General features: G+C 36.3%; 10 protein-coding genes across 10 annotated transcripts; 7 read left to right on the forward strand and 3 right to left on the reverse strand. All coding sequences in view use genetic code 12, as the record gives it.

Moving 5' to 3' along the window:
• Positions 1-319: 319 nt before the first annotated feature.
• Positions 320-664, forward strand: I9W82_003988 (uncharacterized protein; the record flags this gene model as incomplete). Its single annotated transcript, XM_067693011.1, has 1 exon — positions 320-664. One exon carries the CDS (start codon positions 320-322, stop codon positions 662-664), a length of 345 nt encoding a protein of 114 aa, XP_067547576.1.
• A 73-nt stretch (positions 665-737) lies between these two features.
• Positions 738-2,786, reverse strand: I9W82_003989 (TFIIH/NER complex subunit; the record flags this gene model as incomplete). The annotated part of the gene is made up of 1 exon (XM_067693012.1): positions 738-2,786. The coding sequence occupies one exon, from the start codon at positions 2,784-2,786 to the stop codon at positions 738-740; it is 2,049 nt and encodes a 682-aa protein (XP_067547577.1).
• A 127-nt stretch (positions 2,787-2,913) lies between these two features.
• On the forward strand, positions 2,914-3,528 carry I9W82_003990 (uncharacterized protein; the record flags this gene model as incomplete). Its single annotated transcript, XM_067693014.1, has 1 exon — positions 2,914-3,528. One exon carries the CDS (start codon positions 2,914-2,916, stop codon positions 3,526-3,528), a length of 615 nt encoding a protein of 204 aa, XP_067547578.1.
• A 2,167-nt stretch (positions 3,529-5,695) lies between these two features.
• On the forward strand, positions 5,696-7,069 carry I9W82_003991 (uncharacterized protein; the record flags this gene model as incomplete). Its single annotated transcript, XM_067693015.1, has 1 exon — positions 5,696-7,069. One exon carries the CDS (start codon positions 5,696-5,698, stop codon positions 7,067-7,069), a length of 1,374 nt encoding a protein of 457 aa, XP_067547579.1.
• Positions 7,070-7,761: 692 nt separating this feature from the next.
• SSZ1 (Ssz1p) lies at positions 7,762-9,381 on the forward strand (the record flags this gene model as incomplete). Its single annotated transcript, XM_067693016.1, has 1 exon — positions 7,762-9,381. One exon carries the CDS (start codon positions 7,762-7,764, stop codon positions 9,379-9,381), a length of 1,620 nt encoding a protein of 539 aa, XP_067547580.1.
• Positions 9,382-9,645: 264 nt separating this feature from the next.
• GYP1 (Gyp1p) lies at positions 9,646-11,385 on the forward strand (the record flags this gene model as incomplete). The annotated part of the gene is made up of 1 exon (XM_067693017.1): positions 9,646-11,385. One exon carries the CDS (start codon positions 9,646-9,648, stop codon positions 11,383-11,385), a length of 1,740 nt encoding a protein of 579 aa, XP_067547581.1.
• A 1,449-nt stretch (positions 11,386-12,834) lies between these two features.
• On the forward strand, positions 12,835-14,421 carry PHR1 (Phr1p; the record flags this gene model as incomplete). Its single annotated transcript, XM_067693018.1, has 1 exon — positions 12,835-14,421. The coding sequence occupies one exon, from the start codon at positions 12,835-12,837 to the stop codon at positions 14,419-14,421; it is 1,587 nt and encodes a 528-aa protein (XP_067547582.1).
• Positions 14,422-14,478: 57 nt separating this feature from the next.
• Positions 14,479-15,447, reverse strand: I9W82_003995 (telomerase inhibitor; the record flags this gene model as incomplete). The annotated part of the gene is made up of 1 exon (XM_067693019.1): positions 14,479-15,447. One exon carries the CDS (start codon positions 15,445-15,447, stop codon positions 14,479-14,481), a length of 969 nt encoding a protein of 322 aa, XP_067547583.1.
• Positions 15,448-16,577: 1,130 nt separating this feature from the next.
• On the forward strand, positions 16,578-17,399 carry RPS6A (40S ribosomal protein eS6; the record flags this gene model as incomplete). Its single annotated transcript, XM_067693020.1, has 2 exons — positions 16,578-16,595; positions 16,695-17,399. The coding sequence occupies 2 exons, from the start codon at positions 16,578-16,580 to the stop codon at positions 17,397-17,399; spliced, it is 723 nt and encodes a 240-aa protein (XP_067547584.1).
• Positions 17,400-18,635: 1,236 nt separating this feature from the next.
• Positions 18,636-20,600, reverse strand: I9W82_003997 (uncharacterized protein; the record flags this gene model as incomplete). Its single annotated transcript, XM_067693021.1, has 1 exon — positions 18,636-20,600. One exon carries the CDS (start codon positions 20,598-20,600, stop codon positions 18,636-18,638), a length of 1,965 nt encoding a protein of 654 aa, XP_067547585.1.
• Between the last annotated feature and the right edge of the window lie 198 nt (positions 20,601-20,798).

The raw sequence follows: 20,798 nt of genomic DNA on the forward strand, positions 1-20,798 counted from the left end.
CCCTTTTACATTTTTAACTTCCCAGTCTCTTTTGCTCAAATCTGACTTCAGTTATCATCATCATCTACTTTTGTTGTTTTTTAAAAAGAAACGTGTTTATTTCCATATTCCCATAATAATTCTTTGCCTATCATGAATATCATTCCATTGTCTAAACCCACAACATTATCAAATACAAATACAGCTCCAGCTCCATCTCCAGCTACTTCTTCTTCTTCTTCAACTCGACTCAACACAGGCATCAAGTGGTATCTTTGACTCCGCAATTCCCCCACGCCTTTGCAAAACACCACATAAATGTCTCATTATTGACCTAGTTATGAAGAACCAACAACAAGAAGAGACTGTTCAATTATACGGTATAATTAAAGACTCAACAATTACGATCTTGATCGATGAGAAATTGCTCAACGTCATCTGCAGTAGTAGTGAGAATCGACAAGTTGTCATTGTGGACTTGGTTGATTTGTTAGTTGATGAGTTCAATTTCATGAATGTGAATATTCTAATACTGAGAAATGGTAATGTTTTGCAGATGAAGAGCTTTCTACAGTTTATGAGTTGTCTATTTGATGTGAAGTTACATGGTGATTTACTGCAGCTTGCTATTGAAGGTGAAGTACTTGATCCATATGATTGGATCGGATTGTCTTGTGAATTATAAGCCAGACTCTATATGTATAATAACGACGTGAATGAAAGAAATTAAAGATTTTTAATATTCCCACTACTTCTCTTCATGACAATTGAGCCACCGTTGGTGTCTCCAGTCCCGTTTGTTCCTTGGCATTTGCTTTCTTTACAGCCTCAGCATACTTTTTCAACGCCGTAGTCAAACTAATCTCCATTGGTTCCAAACACGAATCGAAATCTTTATGGATCTTATCCTTCAATTTCTCATTCAGTGCCACAATATCAATCGCATCCAACTGAATCAAACTCTTTGCTTTGAATTCAGTTAATGAATTTTGACAATTTTTCAAACTTGTGAATAGTTTCTTCAATTGAGTCGGATTATTCCCATTCAAAAAAAGTTTCCAAAAATGCGATAAAAATTCAACAATTGTGATATTATATGTTATGATTTCTTGATACATTGATTCAGGAATTATATTGTAAGTTTTATTCTGCAACGTCATCATCATTGAATCATCTTTATTCACCAGTTTAAAAGTCTTGTAATTGTGACGAACAAGTTGTGATATTTCAATTGACGTTTTATCAATATCATCTTCTTTGCCTTTAAATGTGTCTGATAAATCAATTACTGATTCGGTGGGGATTTGACTTTGTAAATAGGTAATCATATCAGCATCATTCATTTCAATGTCAATGGGTTCTCCTTCATTTGCATCATCGTCAACTTGACGATCTCGAATATTATTGGAGTTGATATTCAACTTGACATACTTTGTATCATTAACCACATTCAAGTCATGCAAATCCAATTCTTCTTCATACTGGTTAACTTCAGAAGCCGATAATCCATCCACGGTATTTTCCGGCTTGGTAAGATTTTCAGCAGCACTCATGCTCATCATTTTGGAAGAAAGTTTATTCATATTCTTCATTAAAATAATCATTTCATTCTCTCTATTGGTAGAGCCTTGTCTCAAGTTGAGTGCCTTTGTTCCATCATCTTCGTATCGCATTGTCATGTCAGGTCGATTACCCAATTTTTGAGAATTATCTTGTTCATTACCAAACAAGTCAAGAAACTTGTTCACGTGAGGAGATTCATTCAGCAAACTATCCACACCCGATGTGTGCTCTCCTGTGGATAGTTTCCGCCTCTTTGGAGAATTCCCTTCTTCACCTCCTTCTTTGGTACCTTGTTGTTTTGCCTCCTCATTCAAACTAGCCTCATCAATATACAAATACTTGTCCAAAATTACATCTCCTCTACCACTGTACAATCCAATTTTGTCCCCACGTAACCGTCTAAACAATTTAGAATTGAAGAAACGAGACCAAAACTCACCCTCCAGTAGCTTCTGTGGTACTAAATCAGTAAATGCCTTTTTAATAATTGGATAAATTTCAAAAATTTCATTAATGGTGCTACGTGTAACATTGACATTGACTTGATTATCAGACGTGGCTACTGGTTTGATTGTACTTAGGACATTATATGGACCTCGATGTTGGGAGATTGTTAATGCAAATGTTCGTAATTGGTTAATCCGACTTGACCAAAACATTGTTGGTGATAGCTTAAATTGCATTACTGATTTCGTAAATGTGTTTCTTAAATTCTTATCCTCTAGTAATAGCTTTTGCTGTAGGTCAAAGTTTTTCAATAAACTGGCATCAGTTAATTGATCATGGGTTAGATTGAATGCACTAGAAATGGAAGAAGCTCCTGGCGTCATTGATGTGCCTGATTCAGTTGCTCCTGGTGTACCTGCAGATGATTCAGGTCGACTTGAAGCTTCAGTTTGTGGTGTGGGAGTCGCTGATGATCCTTCAACTCTGGTCCTTGATCTAGCAACAATAGTCTGTAATGCATCCTTGATGTTATTCATTGTAGGTCGATTATTGAAGTTGAGAATCATCTTGGTTGGTTCCTCTTGTTGATCGTCCAACTTGTAACTAATCTTTAACATCATTTTGGGACTAGTCTCTTTAGAAGCTTGTAGAGCCACAAGCTTATTCAATGGTATTGCTATGGTATTTTTCTCATCTTCAACCGCTTTCCACTCTAGCATCGAGGGCACGATATCTTCTCTTATGTAGACCATTCCGCCTACTTTATCTTTGGAGCAAGCTCCTCGTATGATGTCCATTGAGAATTGTGGCAGGGAAGAAAGTTGAGAGCTGAGTCGTTTTTTAAAGGAGAAGAGAGTGAAAGAAAAAAACAAAAAAATCAGTCAATCAACACCGACTCTTTCAAGAAAAGAAGAATCATAGACTATGTTATCAAAATTAGCTATTAACAGAGTTGGTGCTGTATCAAGAGGCGCGTTGTCAGTACGCTCCCTTTGCCGATCAAGCTTTCTTTTACAAGAGATACGACAACAACAACTGTCAACTGCTGCCGGTTCATCGTCAAGCATCCCAAACCCTAAACCAGTGGAATATAAACCACCAGTCACTATTGATCGAGAACTTCCCGACCCATTCACCAAACGTAATGAGAATAGAAAATATTTTGCAGTTTATTCAATTGCCGTGATTATTGCATGTGCTGTTATATTCAATTATGAAAAATCCTCATCACCAATTGTCAATTCTACTTTGTATTTCTTGAGGAGATCAACAATTGCTCACGAGGCAATTGGTAAAAAGATTGAGTTTACTAGTAGTTGGCCATGGATCAGAGGTAAATTAAACACAGTACAAGGGATTATTGATATTAAGTTTAAAGTGAAAGGTGATGAACAAGAAGCATGGGTGATTTTACATGCAACTAGAGAATCCAAGATGCATCCATTTGAAGTGCACAAGTTTGCCTTGGAGGTTGATAGTAAGGATGCTAAGGTTGAATACAATTTGATGGATGATCCAGAATTTGAATTTGATTTGTAAAGAGGGTAGTAATAGGGCTTTTCCTTTCATGTAAATAGATTGAATAAAACGATACTTGTATAAAGACAAGACTTTCTCTCTTCAGAGAATGTTAGAGTTGAAGAAGATCTTACACATGTTTGTTGGTTTTAACAACTTTTAAAATATATTTATTAAACTTCATCATTCCTTTAATCTTCACCAAATTTTAATCAACCTTAGGAACCGTCAAAAGCTAGAGGGGTAAACTACGAAAAATCCGTCTGTAACTTGTACAGTTTTTTTGGATAATTAATTTGATAAACAGTCTCTCACAGACACTCAACATACACCAATACATTTCAAAGATAGGAATAGGAGAAACACTATCATTATGTGAAAATGTATGGGCGGTGAGGCTAGTGACCACCCTCCCCGAGTAACTGTAAATCAAACGAAAAAAAGGTTCATTCATCTTCTACTGCTATGTGAATAGCAGTAGTTACTGTAAACCTTTGTTTGCTAAACAGTCATAAAAAAAAATTGGTGGTTGGTGAGGAGGGATGATTGTGTTGTATCAAAATTCATGCAGATGCAATGTGCAAAACATACCAATACAACTTAATAGAAGATATAGTGAAAGAACCAAAAGCGTGTAATATGCTCCAACATTAACTTCACACTAAAGAAAGAAAGAAAGAGAAGAAGAGAAAAGGAAGAAGTTGTTGAAAAGTTAGAAATATACTCTTTTTTTTTTGCTTTTCTTTTGTTGTTATTGTGGAGGAGGTTTGTACTATTCTGTGATTGGTTGTCTTTTATACTCACTCAAAGTTTCAATCTTATGTTATACTCGTGTAATATAGTATATGTGTTTTGTTTAAGTTAGTAGTAGTAAGTTGATTGTGTTGTGTTATTTACTGTTTTTGGTAATGTTATATCAGTATCCCTATTCTTCTCATTTGGTTTGTATTGTTTCTTAAAGGTAATTACAATAAGTACTCCAGGGATGTATTATTATTATTATTATTATTATTTGATGAATACATTTTGTTATCAGTAACATCTACACATTTGTACCATATGTTCAAGAGTATTACTTACTATTTACTAACACTAATACATTAGATGATGATGATGATGATGATGATGATACTAATACAGTATCACTACTATTCTATCTATGTTTCTCTCCAAAATAAAAAGCCTTTGTTAATTGATAACTAATAATGGTATACTCTGTTTTACTCTTTGTGTTTATTTGATATAATTCTTCCAAAGTAAACCATCAAACAAACAATAATACAAAATTTATATTGTATTGTCTTCTCTTTTTTACCCCTTTTAAAATTAACACACAATAAAATATATAACTTTCTTTTTCTATTCAATTGTTCTCATTGGTTGGAGTCTTAGTGACTGTACTCTAATATTATTTTGAGTATAGAGAGTCATAGCTACTTATTGAGTAAATACACTTCTCTCTCTTTCTACTTAATTAGCCCCCCATCCCAGAATCACATGTGTAATATGTATCTATACTTTAGTTTAGCTTGTACATTATGTACGTATATGTGTGTATGGATGTATAATTTAAAAAGAAAGACAATGTGGCTTGGGTTAGTAGATTTGTGTATAAAAATACACGACCTTAGACATACAAAGAGACGCACATACAACACCAATACTAAAAATAAAAATAGATCAGACAGACACAGAGACAGAAACAGACAGACAAAAGAAGAAGAAAAAGCAAACGCAAATAGAACAGAAAATAAAAAATAAAAATTCTTTTTTCGACAAGAAAACATCAAACCCAAGAAGAAGAGCCAATATACATATCATCAAACCTAATACACTTTATCAAATAATAACATACACTAAGGTATCTCAACCTAATCAGAGAGAATCTAAAAGAAATCATACTTAACCATTACATAGTCTTACAGTCATTGAGAACTGTAAACAGTCCACTCGCTTTCTTTAACTTTTTTTTTAAAAAAAAATTATTATTATTGCTGTCAAAAGAGACTACGCCTCAAATAGTAGTAAAACAGCAATACACACAACAACACAACAGCACAACAGCACAACAGTACAACAGTACAACAGTACAACAGTACAACAGTACAACAGTACACCAGTACACCAGTACATACACATTGACAACCTACTACCTAATTCCACCCACTAATCCTCCCATTTAAAAAGAATGGTTTATAGCGAAGGATTGGCTGTTGGTTTATCCATTGGTGTACCAACAGTCCTCATCATTTTGGTTGTTGGTGCTTTTTGGTACAGAAACCAACGTCGTTTAAATAAAGAAGATGTTGATAACGACTACATAGACAAGGAGATTCAAAATGATGATAGTAGTTTCCGACAATTTCAAGAACAACTACATAAACAACGAGACTATAAAAAAGATGATGATGGATTACAACTTAAAGAACATGTAGTTCCATTGAATGGAACTAGTGATTCATCAAATGGAAGTTTATCATCTGTCTTGCATCAATCTCAAGAATTATCAGAACCTCAACCAGCTGTCTCTAGACCAACAAAACATCCTTATGGACAACATTTACAAAACACTCCATCATCAACATCTACAACAAGACAAGCATCACGTTCATCAATTTCATTAAGTCAAACACTGGATAACTTTTCAAACACTTATCAAAGTCAAGATGAATTGCAAAATACGCCTAGAAGAACACCTCCTCGTCGTAATGGACCACCACCACCTCCACATCGTCAATCATCAAACAAGGGCTCTGCTTATGCCTTTTACGACACATTTATCCCCACATTCAGTGAACAACAGAAACAGCAGCAACAACAACAACAGAACACACTGTTATCTCATCCTAACTCAACTCATAATTCATTTAGTGACTTGCTTAACCAAACAGCTCATAGTTCATTGAATATTCTTAAAACAGGTCACAAAGAATCCACTAACACAACCAACAATAACCAACACAAACATAGCAACAGTGCATCTGACTCCAACACCTCACTTCTTCACAACAATAGTACATCACACTCACGTGCTCCTTCAACTGATTTAGACACATTAGCTAAACAATTGCAAAACCCAGAGTTTTTCGAAAAACTCCCAAGTAAAGCAGCAGCAGCTCAAGGTAAAGTCTATATCAAGCCAAGAGTCCCCTCTTCCAACCAAGCTAACAATTCAAGCTCAGAATTGATTAATAACCACTTAATTGGAGAAAATACCGCCTTGAATGAAAATTTCACCTATGAAGCACCAATGGTTGAAACTGCTCAAAGTACAGATAATTTGGCCAAAGTTGGAGCTATTGGTGGTACAAATAACCAAGTTTTGACGTATAATCAATACCTCTCTACAAAAGCAGCCACTGTTGATCCTTCATTAAGAAGACCTAGTCAAACTAGTAGAGAAGCAGAAGATGAAGAAGCTGTACAAAAGGCTAATCCATTGAATGGACAAATTGGTAATGCTTTTGATGCTAATATAGCTATGGAACCAATGGCTATGAATAAAAAGAACACAACTACCAATAAAGATGAAGATGTGGTGCCACCGGTTGTATTCCAATAATCTTATATAAAAATAAAAAATGCAGTGCAATTTTTAATGAAAAAAAAAAAAAGAAAGATTACATTAGAATTTATGAGGTAACGAGGTGGGCAGATTATGCAAAAGAGGAGAGAGAGACATCGGCTTTAGAGATTGTCTTTTCTCCCTTTCATATTTATGGTTATTTAGATTGGGTTTTGTTTGTTTTTTGTTTTTTGATTTTTGTTTTGTTCTATTTTCAATTATCATTTTCTGTTTGATGAACTACTTTCATTATTTGATTGAATTTTGTTATAGTATTTATCATTTCTTTACATATATTAATAGAGTTTTCTTTGTTTTGGGTGGACCGTTAAACTCTGGATTTAATTGTAAGTCTTTGCTTAGAGGAAAGATATAACTGAAGAGGCTATCACACAAATCTGATGGATTTTCCGGCAAAATCAAGCGTTCCTATAGTAATGTAAGAAGCACCATATATGCCGGTAGTATGCATGTAAATGTGCACGCTTGAGTAATCTCTAAGTAACAGTCTTTTACTGCCCCATTCTCTTATCTGTGGCTCTACTTCTTTTACACCATCAAGAGGTAGCGCCGCAACTACTGTGAAAAAACTTTTTTTTTTTTCTTCTTTTTTGCCAATTTTTTCTTTCCAGGCTATAACAGTCATCACATTAAATCTACTACTCCTGAGTTTCTACTATTACAGAAAAATGTCGGTTATTGGAATCACTTTTGGAAACACCACATCTTCAATTGCAGTGGCTGCCGACGGTAAAGTCGATGTCATTGCTAACCCAGATGGTGACCGTGCAATCCCATCGGCATTATCATATGTTGGATCCGATGAATATCATGGATCACAAGCTTTATCAAGATTGATTAGAAACCCAGAGAATACCATTGTTAACTTTAGGGATTTTATTGGTAAAAAGTTTGATGAAATCAATGATGAATTTTCATATGGTGCCAAGCCTAAAGATGTCAATGGAGGAGGAGAAATTGGTTATGAAATTACCATAGATGGCAAAGTTCAAACTTTAACAATCAATGAGGTAACGAAAAGGCATTTTAAACAATTGAAATCTGCTGCTGAAGATTTCATTGGGAAAGAAGTTGAAAGTGTCGTTTTAACCGTGCCTACTGATTTCAATGAACATCAAAAAGAAGAGCTCACCAAGATTGTTCAAAGCGCCGGACTCAAAGTGTTGCAATTGATCAATGAGCCATCTGCTGCATTATTGGATCACTTGTCACTTGAAGATAAGTTGAGTGAGGATAAACTTTACGTTGTTGCTGATTTCGGTGGTACCAGATCAGATGGTGCAGTTATTTCCGTTAGAGGTGGTGTATTGACTATTCTTGCAACTGCCCATGAGCACGGTTTAGGTGGTGACAAGTTGGATACTGCATTGTCTGAATTTTTTGCCAAGGAATTTGAGAAAAAGACAAAAGTTAACCCAAGAACCAATGCTAGATCACTTGCTAAATTGAAAGCCGAGTCAATTGTTGTTAAAAAGACTTTATCAAATGTACAAACTTCGACATGTTCCATCGAATCATTGGCTGATGGATTTGATTTCCATACAAGTATTAATAGATTGAGATACGAATTAGCCGCTAGAGACGTGCTTTCGAAAATGACTGCATTTGTTGAAAAAGTTATCGAACATGCTGGTTTGGAAGCTTTGGATATCGATGAAGTACTTTTGGTTGGTGGAACTGCTCACACTCCAAAATTGGCTACCAATATCTCTTACCTTTTCCCACAATCAACTAAAGTGATTGCCCCTTCATTGGATCCAAAAGCATTGAACCCATCAGAGTTGATTGCTCGTGGAGCTGCTTTACAAGCTTCATTGATTGAAACTTTTGATGAGTCAGAAATTGCTGAATCCTTGCAACCAATCGTTGTCAACACTCAACATTTATCTAAACCAATTGGTATTAAAGATTCACAAGGAAACTTCGTTCCCATTTTAGTTGCAGAAACCGCTTATCCTATCAAGAAATCCATTGAAGTCACCAACGGAGATTCTTCTTCCGTCATTGTGGAATTATACGAGGGTCAAAGAACCGTTAAAGAAACTGTTATCGAAGCAGAAAAGGATGAGGATGATTCTGATGAAGACTCGGATGAAGAGCCAGAGATTGAGAGAGAAGTAGTTTATAAAGTCGGTGATTTATTAGCACAGTTTTCATTAAAGGATTTGAAACCAAATTCAAAATTGGAGGTTGTTGTTAACATTACCCAAAATGGGGTATTGCACGTTTCTGGAAGAGAGTTGAAACAAGGTGCAGTAGCTGTTAAAGGTGAAGTCTCAGCTCAATAGACAGTAGGCTGTGTATAAAAGAAAGACAATTTTGTATTTAAGAAGTTAGATGAATAGACCTTTTTTTTTGCATTGTGGTGTGGTGTACCTTGCTTGCCATATTTCCTTTTGCTCTTGTAAATCAATTGCTTTTCCTCGCAATAATTTTTATTTTTATTTTTTTTGTTTTGCTTCTTTATTTTTATACGACAAGCTGGCCTCCAAACTTTGCCTTTGATTCATATCATCTTCTTCAATTAATTTGACACCACATGCATATATAGTATGGGCAAAAAGAAACAGGAAATGGCCCAGGTATACAATGGGTCCAAGAATGAGTTCATATTCGGAGAGCAAGGAGGCAAGGGCAAAAACTTGTCATCATTTCTTAAAAATTTGTCATTGACTGGGTCCAAGAGTAGCAACAACAGTCAGGAATCAATTGATGACATGAATAGCACAATCTATGGAAGCTTGTCATATAAAAAGGGACGTAATGGATCTAATCCGATGTTGAGTCACGGGTCGGGGTTCGTTACGCAGCCACCTCTCAAACGAACTTCATCGATGGGAGCATCATATGGACACGAGCATCATCATCATCATCATCATAAAGAAACATCACCTAGATTTTCATCAAAAGGTGACAGACATCATGTAAAGGAAAACTACACTGACTTGGATGATGACTGGAATGCAGATTTACAAGATGAAGTGTCTAAACCTGCTGTGCCACCTCCTCCATTCCTTGATTCATTGTACCCCGATTTGACTGTACCAATATCTGCTGCCCCACAAACCCACATCAAGCAGTCCATGGAGGAAGAAGACTTGAAGAAGAAGGCCGAGATCAACAGGATCAATCAATTGAAACATAAATATGCAAAGTTCAAAACGGTGCTATCGTCAGAGACTGTCATCAACATTCAAGAGTTGCGTCGCTTGTCATGGAATGGCATTCCAAATGAGTTAAGAGCATTGTCTTGGCTGTTGCTATTAGGCTATCTACCGACAAACAAATCGAGACAAAGCTCAACTTTGAAACGCAAACGTCAGGAATATTTGGAAGGAATCAGCAACATTCTGGTTAGTTTTGATGAGAATTTCAAACCAGATGCAGGATCAAATGGTAATAGAGAGGGATTAATTTACCATCAGATTAATATTGATGTTAAAAGAACGAATCCAACTATCAAATTATATGCAAATCAAAGCACACAGACGTCGCTACGAAAGATTTTGTTCTTGTGGGCAATGAGACATCCAGCTAGTGGGTATGTACAAGGTATAAATGACTTGGCTACTCCATTTTATCAAATATTTTTAAACCACTACATATGGCAGTTACAGAGAAAGCAATCAAAGAATTCAAAAGATGAGGATAATGATGGTGGTGGTGGCGATGATGATAGTGATTTATTCATCCCAGGTTATTTGTCAGATGGTGATGACCAAGAGGAGTTGGCCTTGCTTGAAGATGACAATTTGAAAAACTATACAATCAATAACTTTGATACAAGTAAATTGAGTCAAAGAGTTACAACCATTATCGAATCAGATACTTATTGGTGCTTGTCACGATTACTAGAGAATATCACAGATAATTATATTCACGAGCAACCAGGTATAATCAGACAAGTGAACGAGCTAAAGAATTTAATTTCCAAAATAGACTACGACTTGATTAAACATTTCGACGCAGAAGGTATTGAGTTTTTACAGTTTTCATTTAGGTGGATGAATTGTTTACTCATGCGAGAATTACCCATTGATTTGATTATACGGATGTGGGACACGTATTTGAGTGAGCAGCCATTGGGGTTCAGCACGTTTCATACTTATGTTTGTGCTGCATTTTTGATCAAATTCAGTGGCGATTTGAAGGAAAAGGATTTCCAAGAGATTTTGTTGTTTTTGCAAAGTCCACCCACGTCCAATTGGAAGGAGAAGGATATTGAGCTTATGCTTAGTGAAGCATTTATGTGGCAGACATTGTACAAGAATGCAGCTGCGCATTTGAAGTGAATCTTGGTGTCTGGCTTTATGTCGTCATTGCAGTGCATTGTATAAAGGTATTAGATTGAGTTAATTGGAATTCTTTAGTCATCATTATACATGTAAACTCCTTTATGTATACACTCTTTTGATCAAATTTGGTTTTAGAGTATCAAGCATATTAAACGTAGCTCTCTTTAGTGAAGTCAAAGTAGATTGAAGAGTTTGAGAAAGAAGCTATAGCAGGGACAATGTTTACACCACGACTTTCCATCAAATAAAGTGAAACATTGACACCGCCTCCCTGTAATTGTTGAAGAGAATTTGAAATTCAATTATTTCACTACATTATCGCCAACCTGCTTAGCCCCTTTCTCTTTTTCTTTTCACCTTTAAGATTGACTTTGCTGTGTGTATTTTGCTTTCGTGTTTTTGTATTCTATGCCAAGTTTAATTATTAACTACATTACAATTTCTTGATTTCTTTTCTTTAATCACGCGTACATGCATACATACATAAACCTCAGAAACTCAGCCACTTTATTTAGCTTTGCTTTGTTGACCGAGGCTCATTTTGCATTCTTTTGAACTGATATATAAAGTATGGAATGGGGCTACGACATGATCCTCAATGAACTATGAATTGGCTCGTGTGTCATACAAATGGTATTGTGTGCCTTCTTTGTTTTTCTTTTTTCGAATTCGTCACGTGCTCCCGACCACGCTTTTTACGAAATTTTCTCGGCTAACAAAAACACGATGACAAAAACAATATGGTCTTTTCTGCACTCTTTCCATCACTTTGAGAGAAATAGTTGCCTTATTATAATAGTGTGTTCATTATTCTGATATATGATTCGAATGAGTTTTTATTAAAGATTGTAAAGAAACTATACATGTTTTAAATAGTGTAAAGCAGACCATCGTTAAGTAGACTTCCTTCAGTGTTATGTAAACAGAAAACCTATAGCCAAGGAATTGAACGACTCATAAACATATATACACACACACAAGAAATATTTCTTAAGTATGGGAGTGTGGTCTGAGTAACTAACTAAATTTTTGTGCAAAGAAAAATTTTTTTATTTTTTTATTTTTTTTAAACTTCCTACAAGAAATATCTGGTAAGATCGAAATTATAAATACTCAATGGGATCTAGTAAAACTTTGTTATGCTTTGATTTTCAGAAAAGGTGTTCATTTCAAACTTTTCTTTCGTTTTATCTATAGCCATAGTCAACAAGTTACCACTGTGTGTCAAGTTACAGACTAAGTCCTTTCGTTTTCTTTTACACGATTGTCTAATCCACGTACAGAAGTTTTTTCGCAACCAAAATAAAAAACAAGAAGTGGCCAGTTAAAGCACCGCAAATCGTACGATTAGTGACACGAATCAACTATTACCATCTACAAAGAACTTCACAAGACACTGTTTTTTTAGACCACTAAAACTGCACAGTAACATCCTACATATACACAATGAGAGTATTCCAACTTCTTCCCTGTTTACTTTCACTTTCAGCTCCCATTTGGGCTAAATTCGAAGATACTACCCCACCAATTGAGATTGTGGGCAACAAATTTTTCTACTCCAACAATGGGTCACAATTTCTCATGAGAGGTATTGCCTACCAAGAAGACACTTCATTGATTGCCAATTCAAATCTCACTTATAAGGATCCCTTGGCAGATGTTGAAGCTTGTAAAAGAGATGTTGAACATTTCAAAGCTCTCAACACCAACTGTTTGAGAGTTTATGCTATTGACCCAGAATTGGATCATGATGAATGTATGCAACTTTTGAGTGAAGCTGGTATTTATGTTATTGCTGATTTATCACAGCCTCAAACTTCGATTAATCGTAATGATCCTCTGTGGGATTTGGATCATTATCAAAGATATACTGAAGTTATTGACAAGTTGAAGGAGTATTCCAACATCTTGGGATTCTTTGCTGGTAACGAAGTTACCAATAACAGATCAAACACCGATGCTTCACCATTTGTTAAAGCTGCTGTTAGAGATATGAAAAAGTATATTGATAATTCCGATGGAATGAGAAAGATTCCTGTTGGTTACAGTTCAAATGACGATGAGGATACTAGGATTGCCATTGCTGATTATTTTGCTTGTGGATCAGTTGAAGAAAGAGCAGATTTTTTCGGTATCAATATGTATGAATGGTGTGGAAATTCAACCTTTGCCGCAAGTGGGTATCAAGATAGAACTGAAGAGTTTGAACATTTACCAGTACCAATTTTCTTTTCAGAGTATGGATGTAATGAGAAAAGGCCAAGACTTTTCACTGAAGTTCAAACCTTGTATTCTCCATTGATGTCAAATGTCTGGTCGGGAGGTATCGTTTACATGTATTTCGAAGAAGATAATCAATATGGACTTGTTTCAATTAGAGGATCATCAGTTTCAATTTTGGATGACTACGAAAACTATAGTTCAGAAATCAACAATATCAGTCCAAGCTACGCTAAATCATCGGACGAGAATACCGCAACTCTGACCATCACATGTCCAGATACCGATAGCTCAACTTGGCAAGCATCAGCAGATTTGCCACCAACTCCTGACAGGGACTATTGCGAGTGTATTTCTCAATCCTTTGAATGTGTCGTTGCTGCAGATGTTGACGAAGATGATTATGGTGACATTTATGCTGATGTATGCGGTAGAATTGATTGTTCTGACATTAGTGTCAATGGAACTTCGGGTGATTATGGTGATTATTCATTCTGCTCCCATCGTGATAAATTATCATTTGTTTTGAACTTGTATTATCATGATCAAAATGAAAATAGCAACGCTTGTGACTTTAATGGAAGTGCCTCCATCAACAGCGACGCTTCATCAACTTCAAGTTGTGGAGTTGGATCAAGTAGAAGAGCACAAGGTACGGGAACTTCAACAAGCAGCAACTCTCAATCCACCACATCAGGTTCAAAGTCAAATGACGCTAATAGCATCCACAGTCCAAACATGTCCAAGTTCAGATTAGTGTCGTATGTGACTTTCGTTACAGCCATTGTTGGAGGTGTTACATTCATCCTTTAAATTAGTTAATGTTATGCCCCATGCGCAATAAAAAGTGTGTGTATTTTTATAAAGCCTCTATTTAGTAATCATGAATATTTCGTTCAACGCTTTTGGATCCATGACAGATGCTCTCTTTTGCTTGATGTATTTCGCTCTTCCCGACAACCTTGATGCTACTGGAGTTGGTGTTGAATCTCGAGACAGCAGGGAGTCGAGGCTGGACTTTGATTCGTCCTTCTCTCGTAGAATAATTTCGGGAGAGTCATCTTTTAAAGACTTACTCTTTTTCTTCTCTTTCTTGATCTTCTTTTCCTTTTCCTTTACCTCTTTCTTGATCTTCTTTTCCTTTTTTTCTTTCTTTTCTTTCTTCTCCTTCTTCTCTTTCTTTTCTTTCTTGTCCTTCTTTTCTTTCTTCTCTTTCTTTTCCTTATTTTCCTTCCTCACCTTCTTTGCTTCACTATCACTCTTTTCTCTCTTTTTGCGCTTCTTATCATTTCCTTCTGCCCCGGTGTCATCACTCTCCACCTTTGATCTCTTGGAACTAGACTCATTACCCCGTACACTCTCATCATCCACTTCGGCAAAATCTCGTTTCTTACTCTCTTCTGAATTCTTATACGATACTAATGTCTTATTATCCTTATCCCAAGTACTCAGCAACACTTCTCCCTTAACGAATCTCATCCCCCACTTCCCATTCAAAATAGCATCATTTCTTTTCATATCAAGTACATTATTCACTTTATCCTCATTACCATTCAATCTTCCCAAAATTCTTTGAAATGCATCGAGTCCACTACACTCATCCAATGTCTTATCCTTGTCGGCTTTTTTCAATTTCGCTCCAAGTCCTGCATTATCAGTCTTTATATGAATTTTCAAATGAGTAGTTAATGAGTCCTTGACTAAACCAAGACCAGAACCAGGTGCCCATCCCATTTTCGATAGGTATTGGTGTCCAAATCTTGCTGTATCATTGGACCAATTTGTGTTTCTGGGATCTAGACCAAATCTTTGTTTGACTTTTGTACCAGCGAGACCCATAGTGAAATTGAGCTTGTGGATCCTCCTATGTTTACAAAACTGTGGTGTAGGTGTTTCTCGATTGATAAGGCCATCTCTAAATGGAGATTTTTTTTTTTTGCTTACGCAGTGCACACAAAAACGACATCTCTGTCGTATACGAGACAATTCAATGTTTTGATGATTTATCTTCAGGAAGATATCACAAGTAATGGTTTAGTAAGTTGAATATTACGGTATGCAAACCTTAGTGCATTTCTCAGATAAAGTATTGAAACACCTACAAGTGAATAACCAAACTAATGTCTAAGAACAATGCTAGCTTTGGCTCCTATTATTATATGCTTAAACAAACTTTCGAACCATTCTTTTACTATACAGGAAACTCCTCCCCAACCTTAAAGAGCCAAATTATAGAAGATAGATGCCACCCAATAACACGAAGAGGTAAAAGAGGAGGTTGCACCTAGGACAATCCGACTACAAGGGTATCTAATGTAACAAATCCGGTTACATTGATCCGACTTTGAGAGTGCTTAACCTGTTACTATGAAGTCTACGCATCAAATAGGAACAATTTGTGGTAAACTTATATGACCAAGTATTGACTGAGTAGTGTATTATCGTAAATGATGAGCTTATACTGTTCATAATGAGTCTTTAGATATTTCCTCGCGACATATAAAAAGATGTTGCAAAAACGTTTTACTTAAAATTAGGGCTATAGCCATAATGGAAATCTACGTACACACATATAATATGAGCTACCAACTCTACTAATGAGAGAGAGAAAAAAAATCTTTTGTTAAGCGTGTACAGCAGTTTCTCTTTGAAAATTGAAAAAAAAAAAAAAATTGAGAATCCAAACTTAGTTAGGACTTAATACATACTTTAACAGCAGGACATCATGAAGGTATGCAATGACCATAGATATGACAGTTAGATGATATGGGTATGAACATGGGAAAACGAGAGAGAGAGAGAGAATCACACCAAGCATGAAGGAAACAGGAGAACAACGACGAGGAAATGCAATCATAAAAGATAACAGTTTTCAAAGAAGTCACCTAGAGAAACCAGCTAAGGATGCATTTTTATCATCAATCAACAAGCAATGAAGCCTATATCCAAGAGGCAACTCGCAACAAACCATGATTCAATCTTACACAGTATGAACCACACAGGCTCCAATCTGCAATCTCCTCTTCTTACTACCCATTTCATCTAACTTACTCTTTGCAAAATTCCAATACTAACAAGCTTTCTAGTTGAACATTTCCTACCCAGCCAACGGTACTCAAAAGAGTATTGACATTGATGACGAACACAAATTGCGTGTTTTCTACGAAAAGAGAATGGGCCAAGAAGTTGAAGGTGACTCAGTTGGAGATGAATTCAAGGGTTACATTTTCAAAATCACTGGTGGTAACGATAAACAAGGTTTCCCAATGAAGCAAGGTGTTATGCACCCAACCAGAGTCAGATTATTGTTGTCTGATGGTCACTCATGTTACAGACCAAGAAGAACTGGTGAACGTAAAAGAAAATCCGTTAGAGGATGTATTGTTGCTCAAGATTTGTCAGTTTTGTCCTTGGCTATTGTCAAGCAAGGTGACAGTGACATTGAAGGTTTGACTGATACTACTGTTCCAAAGAGATTGGGTCCAAAGAGAGCTAACCACATCAGAAAATTCTTTGGTTTGACCAAGGAAGATGATGTTAGAGATTACGTTGTTAGAAGAGAAGTTACCAAAGGTGACAAGACTTACACCAAGGCCCCAAAGATCCAAAGATTGGTTACCCCACAAACTTTGCAAAGAAAGAGAGCTTTGAAGGCCAAGAAGGTTAAGAATGCTCAACACCAAAGAGATGCTGCTGCTGAGTATGCTCAATTGTTGGCCAAGAGATTGCATGAAAGAAAGGAAGAGAAAGTCCAAATTAAGAAGAAGAGAGCTGAATCTTTGAAAAACTAAGTTTACTGAACAGGAAAAGATGAGAAGAATATCGATGATTTCCGTCTTCTCCCCTATATCATTGGTATTGAAGGAAAAAAGTCTGTGTTTTTACAAGATTTTAGATCTTTGATTTTTTTTTAGTATTTTGGTTTTGTTTAAAGTGTGTATAATATAAATTTCAAGAGGGAGATTTTACGCTAATAGTATTGAAATGAATGTAGAGAACACTCTGAGTAATGTTAGAAATGGAAGGAGAATGAAATGAAGACTTGGTCTCTTACTTTGCAGTCAATCAAATCTTTGTAGGGAAAAGCAAGTCTTCTCAGAAAAGAGTAAAAAGATATACTCAAGAGATCAATCTACACCTTCATTGGAGGATTAAAACAATCTCCTAACAACTGAAATGTTTAGTACAACTGATATCAAATAAAAAAAAACTGGTATAAACCAAAAAACATCAACAACAAACACAACAACCTTAACAAGAACTTTCACTTTTCATGAAACATGTACCTTTTTAGTCACAAACTGAATTATCTTAATGAACTCAGAACATCTGACTCACCTCTATCAAATTGAACAATACTAACGGACTCTGCACCATGTATTCTATCTCTCACAAGTTGAACCATCTTCAAAACCTCTGACTTTAATATAATTAACAGACACTAACTTCAGACCTATTCGTTGACTTATTTCATCAACTTCTAACCCTTCACCCATTCTCCATCAGCCATCATCGTTAATTGTTGGCTCCGGATACCAGTTGGCCAGACTGGCACCATTGCACAACTCAGAACAAATCCAGCGACTTCAAACAGGATCCCGGTGATTTCACTATGCATTCACAATGATAAGATTCGACAATCTATTGGATCATGTGCTTTGAGACTCCAAGCACAAATCATCGTATTGAATATCCTTTGAAATATATTGCGTTGTTTGTTTTTCCTGTTCTCACAAAGGGGTATTAGTTGGTGTCATTACAGGTAAAAGATCCTTTGACTTTGTCACAAGGACGCAGTACTTATTAAAGGATCATTGTTTTGGATTCCCGTGGTAATGAATAACCTCTTTCATCGAACAAGTAAAGATTGTTGTCTTTGTTTCAACACCGCAGAACTTCAATTGGTTGTCAATACCGAATCTTTTTCTTCATCATTAAATGCATGTGACAGTGCTGGGCATAAAGTATCATCTTTCCACCCAGGTCTAGGTCTTACTCTTGGTCGTTTATTAATCATGTCAGTTGGATCAAGTTGGTTTTGCTTTTGATAGCTTGAATACCTTCTTAAAATCATGTTGTAGTTTCTTCTTCCTTGATGTAACATTAACTCGGCGTGGTCCCACTTCTTCAATCACGTCCGGCTCTTGGCGAATCAACGGTACTTGAAGAAGCCAATCAAACGAATTATCATCTTTTACAGCTTCTGATTCACTTTTATGTATGTCTTCTTCCCACACGTACTCTTGATATGGTTGGAAGTGCCAGTAGACCTTCGAAAAAGCTTTCCAGAACCCACGCTCCAATTTGGATTGACGTGGTTTGCTAAATAGATAAGCTTCCGCTTCTTCTGGAGACTTAAACATCGGAATCAGTTCTTCGTCAGATTCAATTTCAGGAGGAGCTTCTGCTGGTTCTGATTGTATTGTAGAAGGAGCTACCTCTGGTGCCGGCTCAATTTGTTGCGGAGATTCCACTGGTTCTGACTCGATATCCTGTGGAGTTTCAACAGACGCCGGTGAAGGGACTTCCACTGGTTGTTCAGAAGGGACATCCACTGGTTGATCTGACACAAATTGATGGGGTACTTCCAAAGCTTGGTCTGCTGCTTCTAGTTCACCTTCTCCGTCTTCCAAGTGTGCTTCTTCTGCTTCACCTTGTTGTACTTCACCATTATGTCCAGGTTGTTCATCTTTTTCAGGTTGTTCATCTTCTTCAGGTTGTTCTACTTCTTCATCTTCTTCATCTTGTGATTTAACTCTATCATATTCAGAGTCCTCAAAAGTACTCTCAAACTGGTACTCTTCTGGAGATATTGAAAAGCGAGGATCTTCACGAACAGATGCGCCGTAATTCACAAACTCATCTTCTTGGATAAATGAGGAGTGATCATAAAATTGCTCATACCCTCCAAGCATTTCCTCGTATTGTGCAAAGGAAATATAACTTCGTTCTTCTCCTTGACCCTCATTCTCTTCATCGTGTTCGTAATTTTGAGTTTCATATCTCTCATCTTGTTGAGCTCCAAAGAGCATCTCTGCTCGGTTTTGTCTGACTGGTACTGGAATCGCAGGTTCATCGTCCTCTTCTTTCACTTCATTGCATACTGAACCATCTTCACCGGGACTTCTATATGCACAATCATGCTTTAAAGATCTTGTATTGTGTTGCTCATTTTTGGTATGCTTCAGTGCTTTCAGTTTTTCCTCGGTCTTTCCACTTTTGTGTAACATTGTTTCAACCCCCTTATTACTCTTTTTAGTGGAACTGTCGATTGCGTTGTTGACCATTGGGATAAAACACAGGCCCATGCTACCATTATCGGAACCTGACACATCAGCATAGTTATCTCTGGACTCATCTGCTTCTCTGCACACCAATTTACCAATCCAGTTATCAATAGGATTGAAACACAGGACTCTTCTTGTAGCTTGTTCTTCATGAGCACTTTCCTCTTCCGCAGTTGCAACAAAAATACTTTGTAATCTCTTTTCAACTGCTTCTAAATTACGAGTTACTGGTAATCTGTCCTCCAGTGGTGAAATGTAGTTGTTGTTTGGTGATCCAACATTTGCCATCTTTTTTGAGGAATATTGACGGCTTATTGGTTCTCTTGCATCCTCGATATGATTTTCTCTGTTGAATCTCTGATTGGAGTGGTAGTTGTTGATGTTGATGTTCTTAATGTTGATGATTTTGTTGACAATTCTGGCTGGTTGACCAAAATTTGTTGATGCAGTGTAGAAAGTAGTAAGTTGATCACTAAACAAAAAGTCCAATACACCGTGTTTGTTGTTAATGTTATTGTTCTTGATACTCACGTTGATATTGATGTTCTTTGTTGGTTTCACGGAGAATTGTAATGGGCATTCCAAAAAACATTGATCACCAGCTTGGTAGTTTTCAATGATAGAACCAACTCGAACGTTTGGTTTTAAGTCAAATAATGCTTGAAATTGGGAGTTGTTGATAAAAACTTTGTTGGCTGACAGCATTTCGTATGTAATTAATGTAGAAATGCTAGATTTGTAATGTAATATGGTGGAGAAGAAAGTGGATTAAGGGTTTGTTTTTTTTGCAATAATTTTGGGCCCTTTATATTCTTGCAAAAAAAAGGTAAATAAAAAATTGGTCCCAATTGTTACTTTGAACACACATAATAGTTTAAGTATTTGATGCTAGTGTGGGATAGA

The sequence above is a fragment of the Candida metapsilosis genome (assembly GCF_017655625.1).
Source record: "Candida metapsilosis strain BP57 chromosome Unknown scaffold5, whole genome shotgun sequence".
NCBI classification, from domain to species: Eukaryota; Fungi; Ascomycota; class Pichiomycetes; order Serinales; family Debaryomycetaceae; genus Lodderomyces; species Lodderomyces metapsilosis.